At 43.8% G+C, this 13,038-nt stretch overlaps 1 protein-coding gene across 1 annotated transcript in view; it reads left to right on the top strand.

Moving 5' to 3' along the window:
* Positions 1-13,038, top strand: part of LOC127164030 (protein phosphatase 1H) — a 97,243-nt gene that overhangs the window by 67,328 nt on the left and 16,877 nt on the right. Inside the window, exon 8 of the mRNA XM_051107669.1 lies at positions 12,272-12,379. Within this exon, the coding sequence (XP_050963626.1) occupies positions 12,272-12,379 (108 nt within the window). The remainder of the gene's footprint in view (positions 1-12,271; positions 12,380-13,038) is intronic.

The raw sequence follows: 13,038 nt of genomic DNA, 5'->3' as shown, positions 1-13,038 counted from the left end.
AATGACAAAAAACAGAAAACATAACATGAATGGGTTTACGTACATCATAGTATAAGATTATATACAGAGAACAAAAGGCTTAAATATCTTTGAATAATCATAATATTCATATAATCATAATGCATCATAAAATTTCATTTGTTGTGATTTATAAGCCTAAGGGATGAGAGTTAAATTCAACAAGAAAAAGAGGTAAACAAAAGAGATGTAAGCCGTTTTGTAGGTCACATAATAACCTAAACATGGCAGATGACGTCCAGATCACATTCATACTCAAGATTTGGCTGTAGGGTACATACTGTTTTAACACTAGTTAAGTAAGTACTTATTGAAATTAAGTACCTACTCACTGAATATGTCATTTTGGATGCAGCCACTATTTTACAAATATTTCACACATTTCAAAATACAAGAAAAGGGTGAGATAAAGACAATATGATATAGTAGGTATTGAAGATTGTGTTTTCTTTCTAGGTCACCGACTATGTTAACTGCACAAAATGATAGATCATCAGGTTTGGTAAAACTTGCTGGAGATAACAACTTGAGTGCATTAAACTCTTAAAATCTTTTCAAATATTAAGATTTTTTTGCCTAGAGTATCATTTGTGTTGTGTTGATTTCTTGTAAAGCCTCTTCCTGTATAAAAACAATAAAATCACATATAGCTGTTATGTTGAGGTAGATTAATTAAAACAGACAGACATTTATAACCAAGCATGTATGTAGAGTATGTCTTCTTTTTAGAGAAATTTCAAAGAAAGCATCCGTAAGTCAGTTTCCTATAGACCTACCTTCAAAAGGTACAGGAAATCTAACAGAAAGAAATCTGCATATCTAAAACCACAACTGAAACAAGTTTCTGAGTGCCAACAGCTTGCATGTTAAGTGGCACATAGGACAATGGCTTTAAGCAGCTTAACACTGGTTAATGTAAGCAAGTGTCACTTTCTGTTGTGAAGAAAAAACTTTGAGTCATATTTTTGACAGGTTGTGTGGCAGTAAGCCATTGCTAAGATGGCAAAATAAGAAATGGTCATGTTTGGGCCATGAAACACTACTAGTGGAGAAGCATTTTCTCTGTCAGAATCAGTAGTAGTAGTGTGCTTGCTGTGCAGTAGATGTTGCTAGTAAGGGGTTTGAACATGTTTTTTTGAACACTATTGATAACAATGTAATTTGTGATCATAGTTCTTTTTAGGAAACGCACCCCAGGTTGGTGTTAGTATCGTTGATCCTTTCAGCTGTTAATGAAGTAGACTGACTCGGCTCTTAAAGGAAAAGTCCACTTCCAGAACAACAATTCACAAATAATTTACTCACCCCCCTTTCATCCAAGATGTTCATGTCTTTCTGTCTTCAGTCGTAAAGAAATTATGGTTTTTGAAGAAAGCATTTCAGGATTTTTCTTCATATAATGGACTTGATTGGTGCCCCAAATTTGAACTTACAAAATGTAATTTAAATGCAGCTTCAAAGGGCTCTAAATGATCCCAGCTGAGGAAGAAGGGTCTTATCTAGTGAAACAATCGGTCATTTTTTTCAGAAAATAAAAAATTTTTATACTTTTTAAGCACAAAAGCTCATGTAGCACAGGTTCTGGGATGCACGTTCACGTACTATTGAATCATGTCGAAAGGTCACGCCGAACGTAGGTGGAACTACAGACCCAGTGTTTACAAAGCGAACACGCAAAGACAAAGAAAGGTACAACAATGTTGGACGATTCTGAAGTTGTAGGAGAAAATAAGATGGAGTTTTTCGTCATACTCTACTTTTTTTAGCCGGAGTACACAGACGATGAACTTAGGCATGATTCGTAGTAGTGATGGGAAGTTCGGATCATTTTACCGACTCGGAGTGATTAAAATTCAATAAACTATGTTTTAAACTTATATTTGTCACACTCACACACACACACAAGCGGATGGAGGAGACGAGAGATGAGTGGCAATCCAATCCAATCATTTATTTACAAAAGTCTCATTTAAAAGACAAAACATTAAACAGTAAAAGATGTTCTTAACTGAATGCTTAGGTAAGCTGTAGAAGTCCAAGAGTCCAGGGGAAGAGCCACGCCACATCAAATCAGCACGAATTCGAAGGAGAGTCAGATTCAGCATGTGAACGGTAGACCAGACAATGAGCAAGTGGCAGAGTGTCCTATATATAGGGCGTGGCTCAACGAAGAACAGGTGATGCGAGTTAGAATTCGGGTGAGGCAGATCGAGTGGGTGGTGCTACCGGAGGTGTGGCAGATGAAAGTGGCTGTGGTGAATGCCTGACACTACCCCCTCCTCCAGGGGCGGCTCCCGACGCCCTAACACGACATCGAGGGCGACCTCAACTGCAAGGGGCTGGACGACCCGGATGGTCCCGATGAAAGTCTGATAACAAGGTGGGGTCGAGTATGTCATCACGTTAGACCCAGGATCGCTCCTCAGGTCCATACCCCTCCCAGTCGACGAGATATTCCAACCGGCTCCCAAGACGTCGTGAATCCAGGATCTCATGGACGGTGTATATGGAAGGTGGTTCCAGGATCTCCGGAGGGGGTTCCACTTCAGCTCCCGGTTGTTCTGTGGCAGAGGGATAACAGGGTTTAAGCAGGGAAACGTGGAATGTGGGATGAATACGATACCTTGGCGGGAGCTGAAGTTGGAAAGTGACTTCGTTGATACGTCTCAGGATCTTAAACGGACCAATGTAGCGGGGACTCAGCTTGCGACAGGGTTGACGGAGGCGGAGGTCCCGTGTCGACAACCAAACCTGGTCCCCAGTTTGGAATTCGGGGGCAGGTCTCCTTCGGATGTCGGCGAAGCGCTTGTGTTGTCGTACGGCCCGCTGCAGATGGTGATGAGCTGAGTCCCACACTCTCTCGCTCTCTCAAAACCAGTGGTCGACTGCTGGAACATTAGAGGGCTCCTCCGTCCAGGGAAACAGCGGAGGCTGGTACCCGAGTACGCACTGAAAAGGTGTTAAGCCGGTGGTATCTTGGCGCAGTGAGTTCTGTGCGTACTCGGCCCATGGGAGGAACCTGCTCCAGCAGCGTTGGTCCGTGTGACAGTATGCCCAAGAAGCAGAAACACCAAGTAATTTGAAGAAAGCTTTCCATACGTCGGAGATGAATTGAGGTCCCCGGTCCAACACGATCTCCTCGGGCAAGCCGAAGTGGCGAAATAGGTGTTGGAACGGAGTCTCCGCCGTTTCCATCGCCGTGGGTAAACCCTTCAGGGGGAAAAACTTGCACATTTTAGAGAAACGGTCTACCATAACCAGTATGCAAGTGTTACCTTCGGCTGCCGGGAGATCGGTCACAAAGTCTATTCCAATGTGGGACCAGGGCCTCTGTGGCATGGGTAGTGGAACCAGTTTGCCTGTAGGGAGCTGACGAGGAGAAGTTGACATGGCACAGACAGAGCAGCTCTGGACGTACCTGATGGTATCCCGGCGTATACTGGGCCACCAGTAACGAGATTGTAAGAGCGAGAGGGTCCGTTGGCTGCCAGGGTGTCCAGAGCCCGGAGACCGATGAGCTGTGCCCAGAAGGCTTTGACGTAGGGCGAGAGGAACGAAGATCTTGCCCTCTGGGCATTCCGGCGGAGCAGCTTCCTGGAGAGTGGCGCTGCTGATGTCCTCGTCCATTTCCCAGATGATGGGGCTGACGATTAGGTTGGAGGGTAAGATGGACTCAGGTTCGACGGACTGATCAGTAGAATGTAGTCGGGATAAGGCGTCAGTCGAGATGTTCTTCGAACCTGGTCTGTAGGTGATTTTGAAATTGAACCGTGTGAAAAACAGAGCCCATCTTGCTTGTCGAGGATTGAGTCTCTTGGCCTCCCGGATGTACTGCAGATTTTTTACGGTCAGTGATGATAGTGAAGGGATGTTTGGAACCCTACAACCAATGGCGCCACTCCTCCAGGGCAAGTTTGATGGCGAGGAGCTCTCTATTTCCCACGTCGTAATTCTGCTCCGCCGGTGACAGCATTCGGGAGTTGAAAGCACAGGGATGGAGGAGTGGAGGATCACCGACCGCTTGAGACAGTACTGGACCTGCTCCAGTGTTGGATGTGTCGACCTCTACCGTGAAGGGAAGTTCGGGATCTGGATGGTGTAGCAGAGGTGCGGTACTGAAAATCTTCTTAAGATGGTGAAAGGCTTCGTGGGCCGAGGGGTTCCAGCAGATGGTCTTGGGTTTACCCCTCAGGAGGGAGGTTAGCGGCGCAGTAATGATACTATAGTCCTTAATGAATCTTCTGTAGAAGTTGGCAGATCCTAGGAAACGTTGGAGTTCTTTGACAGTAAGTGGTTGAGGCCATTCCTGAATGACAGAGACTTTCCCCTGATCCATCTGCACGCCCTCGGCTGAAATGATGTGACCCAGAAAGTGTACTGATGGACGGTGGAACTCACATTTTTCCAACTTGAGATAGAGGCGGTGCTCACAGAGTTTGTGGAGGACCTGCTGGACGTGGTGGCGATGTTCGGCCATGTTCCGGGAGTAGATCAAGATGTCGATGTAGACAATCACAAACCGATGGAGGAACTCCCGGAACACCTCGTTCATAAACGTTTGGAAGACGGATGGGCTGATGGAGAGGCCGTACGACATTACCCGGTATTTGTAGTGGCCGGTGGGTGTCACGAATGCCGTCTTCCACTCGTCTCCCGCACGGATACGAATGAGGTTATACGCACTCCGCAGGTCCAGCTTCGTGAAGACTTGGGCTCCACAAAGCTCTTCGAGGACGGCTGGGACCAGAGGGAGTGGATAGGGTTGTTGGATGATCTGGGAGTTGAGTTGTCGGTAATCAATGCAGGGCCGTAACCCCCCATCCTTCTTGCCCACGAAGAAGCTGGAAGTGGCCGGTGAAGTCGATGGCTGAATGAACGCTTGAGCTAGGGCCTCCGAGATGTATTCCTCCATCGCCTGGTGCTCCGGGATGGACAGAGGATAGACTCGCCCCTTGGGGAGCTGGGCCCCTGGCAGCAGATTGATGGCACAATCCCATGGCCGATGTGGTGGTAACAGGGTGGCTGCTTGTTTGCTGAACACATCCTGGAACGCCATGTACTCAGCTGGGACTTCAGGGACGGAGGCTTGGTCTGGGCTTTCAATCCGAGTAGAAGATAGGATGAGAGGATCTGCAGATGCACAGGGGTACATTGATCAGACAGTGTTGATTACAGTGTTGACTCCAGCGAAGGACGTTGCACGGGTCCCAGCTGAGTTCAGGATGGTGTTGTTGTAGCCATGGACGTCCCAGGATAATGCTGGCGGTGGAATCCTCCAGTACCAGAAATTTTATGTCCTCCTGGTGAAACAGACCAACTTGTAAGGTGATGATTGGTGATGAGTACCGTATTTTCCCACGGTTTTCCCAGTGGTTTTCCTTGGATAGTTTTGACGGCAAGAGCTTGATGGGGTCGACGAGCAAGTTGGAGTTGATTCAAACAGTCTTTGGAGATGAAGTTGCCTGAAGAACCGGAGTCTACCAGCGCAGAAACACATAGAGACATATTAGAAGTATGCAGCGTTACAGGTAGCAAAGTGAGAGATGAAATTTCCACCTCTGTAGAGAGGGTACTCACCACGGGGCGTGGAGGTCTGATGGGGCATTGGCGGCGGTGATGACTAGGTTGTCCACAATCTAAACTGAGTCCATTATTAATTCGTCAGTTCTGTTCAGAGCATGATAAACGTGTGGAGTCAATTTGCATGGGTTCTGGTACTGGAGTACAAGCAACCACCGAGGCAGGCTGAGGAGCGGTAATAGGTGGCTGGCAGGCGGCTAGGTTTTGGGCGACTCGAGTGGTTCGTTGTAGAAAGGCCTCTAATCCAATGCTGTCGTCGTATAAAGCCATAGCAGCTCGGATGTCGGGATTGAGGCCTTGTCCGTAGGCCCCAAGCAGCGCCTTCTCGTTCCAACCACTAGCCGCCGCCAGCGTACGGAAGGGAAGAGTGTAATGAGTCACCGAAGATGTGCCCTGCTGTAGACGGAAGAGTTGATCCAATGTTGAGAGTTCCCCAGTCGTTGTACTGGAAACTTCGGCAAAATGGTTAGTGAATTGTTCGTATGAATGGATGATCGGGTTTTCTGCATTCTAAATTGCTTTTGCCCACAGCAGGGCCTTACCGGTGAGAAGTGATATGAGAAACGCCACCTTAGCGTCATCGGAGGTAAACAGTTGTGGTTGCATCTTGATGATTAGATTAACTTGAAGAATAAAACCGCTACACTCAGCCGCCTCTCCCGCAAATGTCGCGGGCATGGCCATGGGAGATCCTGAGACTGATGGCGGCGCAGATGGAGGTTGAAACGTCGCCCTCAAGGCATTCACCAACTCGGCGAAGGGGTTTGTGGCGGCGGGTGTTTCGGTGCTCATGCTGTATAGTTCTGTTTAGCAGTCTGGTCTTCTGTCACACTCACGCACACACAAGGGGATGGAGGAGACGAGAGATGAGTGGCAATCCAATCCAATAATTTATTTACAAAAGTCTTATTTAAAAGACAAAGCATTAAACAGTAAAAGATGTTCTTAACTGAATGCTTAGGTAAGCTGTAGAAGTCCAAGAGTCCAGGGGAAGAGCCACGCCACATCAAATCAGCATGAATTGGAAGGACAGTCCAATGGGTGGTGTGGCAGATGAAGGTGGCTGTGGTGAATGCCTGACAATATTGTTTTTCCTTTGCATCATTAATGTGTTAAATAGAGAATTATGCAAGCAAAAACAGTTTTTTCCTAAAACACTGTGCACCACAATGCAGAAACTGGCCTACTGACACTCAACCCTGCAAGACCTTGCTGGTGAACCAGCATCACCATCTCTTGGTTGAGAACAGCATATCCTGGTCCACCAGCTAGGCCAGCACTATACCAGCACTATACCAGCATAAAACAGCCTGGATCAGCGCTATACCAGCACTAACCAACATAGACCAGCACTATACCAGCATAAACCAGCCTGGACCAGCAATATACCAGCATAAAACAGAACTATACCAGCACTGCTGGTTTATGCTGGATTTTTAGCAGGGCCATCTCTTCATATCATTTAAAATGTGTATTTGGGAACACAAAGTACACCAGGATCACTTTATTTTCAAATTTGTTTTATGTTCATACGTTTTCAGCATTTTATCAGATTTGTTTTTAGTAACTTCCTGTCAACAGAACACACACACACACTCCCTGCAGATTTCACCTCCCTGCAGTATTATGACCTCTCCAAAAGCTCATCTGAGTCAGTTAAATAGACGAAATTAGAAGTGTGGGTTGCATAGGTCCCCTGAACAAGAATGGTCTTCATGAAACAAGCATGTCTCATGTTTGACCACCTGGATGTTCCACAATACGTCTGAGAAAATATTCTGTTGACATTTTATGCACAGCATAAAAACCTCTTCACAACTTTGTAGCATGGCGAAAGGAGCAGGAGTTTGGAGCTGCTTTGCTGGCTCAAAATCTAGACACTCCACTGACTGCAGCCTCTGAAGGACCAATTAATTAAAAGGCATTTTACAGGAGAATGCTAGGACACAATCTGAACAGTAGACCATTGTGACATCTATGACAATCTCTCTGACTGACCAACGAGGCCGGCTCTACGCAGGGGCAAGAGGGGGCAGCGCCCCCTCAAATAAATGTCTTGCCCCCTCAAATCAAAATTTTGAAAACTTGAGAAAGCACATGTTAATATACTTACAAAATGAATATATTACAAGTTGACAAAATGATCTGCGGTAGCGGAAAAAGGGCCGAAAAAGGGACACTACACAATACGGTATTAGATTTTCCTCATGTCTCTGTCCTTCCGCTGTGTGTATTCATTCACAGGCTGCAGCACACGCGCACACACACACACACACACATACTCCTCCCCTGAGCCCTCGGTAAACATCCAATCACCGTCCGTATGCAAATGAGACGCAAGCTAACGTAGTGTTGTGTCGGATTTCAGCGCGGTCACGGAGTGGAAAGACTTTGAAGAAGCTGCAGCGTTTTTTCAGTTACAACAAGCACAGCAATGAGTCCACGTTTTTGCAAAGGGAAATAGGAGACTGTTGTTGTAGAGTGTATTGGAGAGAAGAGAGCTGTTCATTTACTATAAAAAGATAACAAAAAGTCTAAAAAATAAAAAAATATAAAAAAAAACATAATATGATCTGTTCTATAGCCCATCTGCTTTTACTTATTTTTTTATTATTATTATTCATAAGACAACCTTTCAGTTTTGTAAATATTCTAGTTATAGTGTGTTAAGTCTTACTTTAGGTTAAACGTTTTTGAGAATTAGACCACCCAGCTAAGATAAATGTTATGTCGTTGATTGATAAAATCTGGATTAAGGATATTTTATTCTATTTTGTTTTATTTTATTTTTATTTTTCAGTTTCCCCCCCTGAGGGATTGCCACCTTATTGTGATCAGGGGTTTTGCGTGCCTCAGTGACCTTAAGAGCTATACCAGCAGGAGCTTAGTCTTCAAGTGGGACACCCAAGTTGGACAGGTCTGAAGGTAGAGGCCTGACAAAGTGCAATCCAGTTCTCCAGGCTTTGGACACAGCTAACAACACAATTCAGCAAGGAAAATACTGTTACTATAAGCACAGGGAAAAAAACAGTGCTCGAACATGATGTGTACACATGATGCCCCCTTCACATTTCTGACTGCCCCCCCATATGTGCCTGTCTAGAACCGGCCCTGCTGACCAATACTGAACAACAGCCCTTTGGACTCATTTGTTCCTGAGAATGACTTGTTCCTTAGAACTCCTTCCTGTAAACCTGTAGATTTAATTGAAAAAAAAGCCCAGACAGACTTGGACCCTGTGATTGGTAATATTCCAGATCAAGTTACCAAAGTAAACCTGAAGATCAGAACTACACAATTCAGTATATTCAGCAAACCAACAAAAGGTCATCTTTGCTAGCTTCGTTACCCCTGCTATAAAGGTGGATGCTGATACCCTATCCCTAAGAAAGCCACAAGAAAGCGGATGAAAATACCAACTCAAGTGCAGTGAATATACCTTGCATATATACTGTAGCAATAAAAACTATGCTTTGGTCTTTGGTAAATAAAATGGGATCTGTGCCCATCAGTGAAAGAGTTTTTTTAAAGCAAAGGACCTATTTTTTGGATACTTTACAAAGGGAAACATGAGTTAGATGTATAGTGTAGTATCTGGACCAATCAGACATACATTAATTGGTACATTTAACAAATAGTCTTTAAATCCAACAAGCCAGCTATGTACTGGAGCTCTGGAGACAACCCCCCAAAGCAACTAACACCCCAAAAGGGCTCAGTTGCCAGGACGACTATCTGATAAAGAGGTTTTATTGCCCAGAGGAATGCACGTCTGCCTATGCTACATTTGCCCACAGGAAAGGCACAATCCCTACAGAAATAGACTGTTTCCTATTCGTTCACAGACAAACCTTTCTTTGACCTTCCTAACACACATAGCCCAGGTCATTGTGTACAGTATTACTGCATTGTATTTTAATTTTGTCTGTTGTATTTGTATTTGTCTTTCTACTGTTTTATGCATGCGTTATGATAGATGACTAGTCGTATAACCCACCTATGCCATGTTTGCTCTCTTTGAATTCGTATTTTGATGATCTAAAAGATGGTGTAAATTAGATGTTGATACCTATGCAACATATTAGTGTTTTAAGAAACCTTAGTAGTTTTTGCATCAACACCCAATGGAATTACATATGCAAAATACCATGCTCACAGACAAAGAGTCGTAAACTTTCCCTCCAAAGGTAAAAGTTACGATTGGTTCCTGGACCTCCTGGAGGCGCAGCCTCCAGAGAGCTTAAAGGCATCAAACGATTGATCGCCGCTCTCTCTCTTCACTCTCTTCACTCGTCTGCAACATCTTCTGATTGCTGCCCGTGTGGAGGAACCCACGGGGAGCCTGAGCTGGCACAGGGCGTGCCCGGCGGGCCCGACAGGCCCCAACATTCAGAGCTGTGGCTCTCGACCACAAAGAGCCAGACATTTCCACTCAACCCTGGAATTCATCTTCATGACTCGCCTCAGTCAGTCAGTGGTTCTTTTAGAACCTAAGAAGATGAGCTAGAACTCTTCAGGACTTCCCTAAGCACGCTCCAGGCCTTGCGGCCTTGTCTTTCCATTCCCCAAAGATCACAGGACTTCAGCTGAGTCCCTCTCAGCTCTTGGTTCTTCTTCACTTTTCACATGGGAAGAAACTCCCAGTCACCATCGAGTCAGAACATCTTTGGAATTCATCACTCTTCAGACCCGGAAGAACGTGATTGCAATTCCCGAACCACCACTGCTCCAAACCATCAAGACTTTCGCCTGAGACTGCATTTGGACACTTGTTCAACGACCAAGCCAATGCAAGTATCGTACATTTAACTAAGCAAACAGAGGTTTAGTATAAGCTGTAGACAGCACTGATGGTTTCACTCAGGTGGCTAACTGACTCTTTTCATAGCTTCATTTCCTTGTCTCTCTCTAACTGCTTCTCACTGACCCTTCCCCCATGTATGAGTGATTTCATGTTTGTTTGTTTAGATTAGTTATGGGTTAGTCCTTCGTTAATAAAACTCTTGTGCACAAATTACATGAGTGTTGATTCTGATTCTGCCTTACAAATTAATGTCCCTTTACGATTCCGATTCGAGCTACGTGCTCTAATGCAATGGTACTTTAAGAAAGTTATTTACTGTGGCCAAGGAAATATCATTTCTTAGAGTTGATATAAAAATTATACTGAATGTTCGCTGGGCGAACAGATTAGTTGATGGAAAAATTAATTCTGCTACAGTTACTACTGGCAGTTGATATAAATAATTGTAATTAATCATAATTAATTGTAATTATTTATACACATTTCCCTTTGAGCTAAATCGCGACAATAGTAAACATGTGACTTGTTAAATCTGTCAACAGAAACATCCCGTCATATTGCATATTTACCATGAAAGTCAGCATAGTAAGCATGTGGCAGTTGATACTAACTTAAGGACGGAAGCGTCATTTAACAGTGCTTTGGTGTCAATGGGTCTTTCTATGGACTAAACAGCAACACGATTGTTTTAACAAATGCCTTCTTGGATGCTGGAAGCTCAGCCAGTTAATGTACAAAAACTTTGATGGAACAGATTGCAATCAGAGGAAAGAAGGAAAGGATTCTGCTGAAAACATTGAGCCATTAAACAGTTTTAAGATCTAGTATAGAGGTATCAGCACTTAATGAGGACACATTTGTATGTTTGCCTAAGGTATTAATCCATAAATCAATGCTGGTTGATGCACCCCTGATAGCATCTCGGTGATGTCTATTTGACGCATGCGTTTACGTCTGCAAGACATATTTTATAGAGTGTTTGCTCATCTCCAGTATCTCCTATAACATGTCAAATAGACGTCTATTAGATGTCTTTAAGATGTTTATGGTTTAGAATGTATGTAAAACTGACATCTCATAGACGTCTGTCAGATGTTTGTACACAGCAGATGCTTTCCAAATCAAGTGATTTTTAACAGACATCTTGCAGATGTACGTGTGCTTATCTGGGACATAATGTGCTTTTGCAGGAGAATTTTGAGCAATGGCCATATAGGAACGAAGTAAAACTTAAATTGTTGATATGATATTGGGCTTCTTATTGGGGTCAGTGCTCCAAAAGCTCTAAAATCATTGAAGATCAGCGCAACAGCGTTCAACAGAGAAAATGGAAGCCATTGGATGGAAGGGAAAATGGTTCCCTCAATGTTGATCATTTTGCCACCAAAGACAGTTATCATTCTGTTTTTTATGCCAACACAGTATCTACTGCAAGCCTGGAAGAGAAGGTGTTAAGGCAGTACAACCAGATTTTTCCGGAACAATCAAGTGTAAAAATGTGGGTGGGAAGACGACATCCTTTAAATTTTTGTTGAGCAATGGAAAAATCTCTGGATAACTCAATTACTAGATCTGCAATTCTTCGAATAAACAAATACTCAGTGCAGTTCAATTTTGATGTAAAATATTTAAACCATGTTTTGACATATGGTTGCAGTATTAGATATGCCACACAGCCTACAATGCCTTTGCTTAGATTTCATCTGGGCGGACTTGATGTCGCTATAATATAAGACTGTTTTTTAAGGATATAGTTCTATGTACTTTTTTAGTCTCATGATTTTATGGTTATTTTTTATTTTTTTTTTTTTGCTTCTGCTGATTTGGAGGGAAAAGGGATTTTTTTTAATAATTGTTTCTCACTCACAGGCGCGAGTGATGGCCACCATAGGAGTGACACGTGGTTTAGGAGACCATGACCTCAAAGTCCATGACTCCAACATCTGTATTAAACCCTTTCTGTCCTGCTTTCCAGAGGTGAGCTACCTTTTTGTTCATTTCAATTTAAACTTTAATTAGAAATGCTATATAGAAGTGTGTGGCAAAAACTAGGAATACGGGGGTTGATGCTACTATCAAATTCGATACACAGCAATAAGGATGAGCAAGTGTCCAACTTAAATAGCCCTCCTGATAGGAAATGGGAGGATTCTGCGATTAGTTCCTAGGCAGGGAGCATATGGGAAATTGAGTCCAGAATGAATGGCAACTGTATTGGATGGAGTGCCCTCTAGTCTTGAGGAGCTCATGGGCACCCTAGCTAGAGATTGTAACAGAGAGAGAAACGTGGTGCAAAGTAAAATGTGTGTAATCTTTTCTTTCCCCAGATTTGATCAATGAGCTAGCTGAGCAGATAAAAACATTCTTACTGGGGAATATCACAGATGATTTTTTTTCACTGTTAAAGAAAAATAATGGGTAGCAAAGTTTCCAGATGGTTCTAATGAGCTAGATTACTGAGGCTCTCACCTTTTGGCTTTTGGTGCCCCTTTCCCATTCTTTATGCTGATTGATTTAGAACTCATTTTCATCACATTTGCTTTAATTCTCCGGCACTAACTCGTTCGCTAAACTAGGCATCCAGTCAGATTTCTCACTAATGTTGATGGCTTTGATGGCCCTGACACCATTTCAGC

The sequence above is a fragment of the Labeo rohita genome, chromosome 4 (assembly GCF_022985175.1).
Source record: "Labeo rohita strain BAU-BD-2019 chromosome 4, IGBB_LRoh.1.0, whole genome shotgun sequence".
NCBI lineage: Eukaryota > Metazoa > Chordata > Actinopteri > Cypriniformes > Cyprinidae > Labeo > Labeo rohita.
Note: the sequence above shows the minus strand (reverse complement) of the source record. Positions and strands in the feature narration are given on the sequence as shown.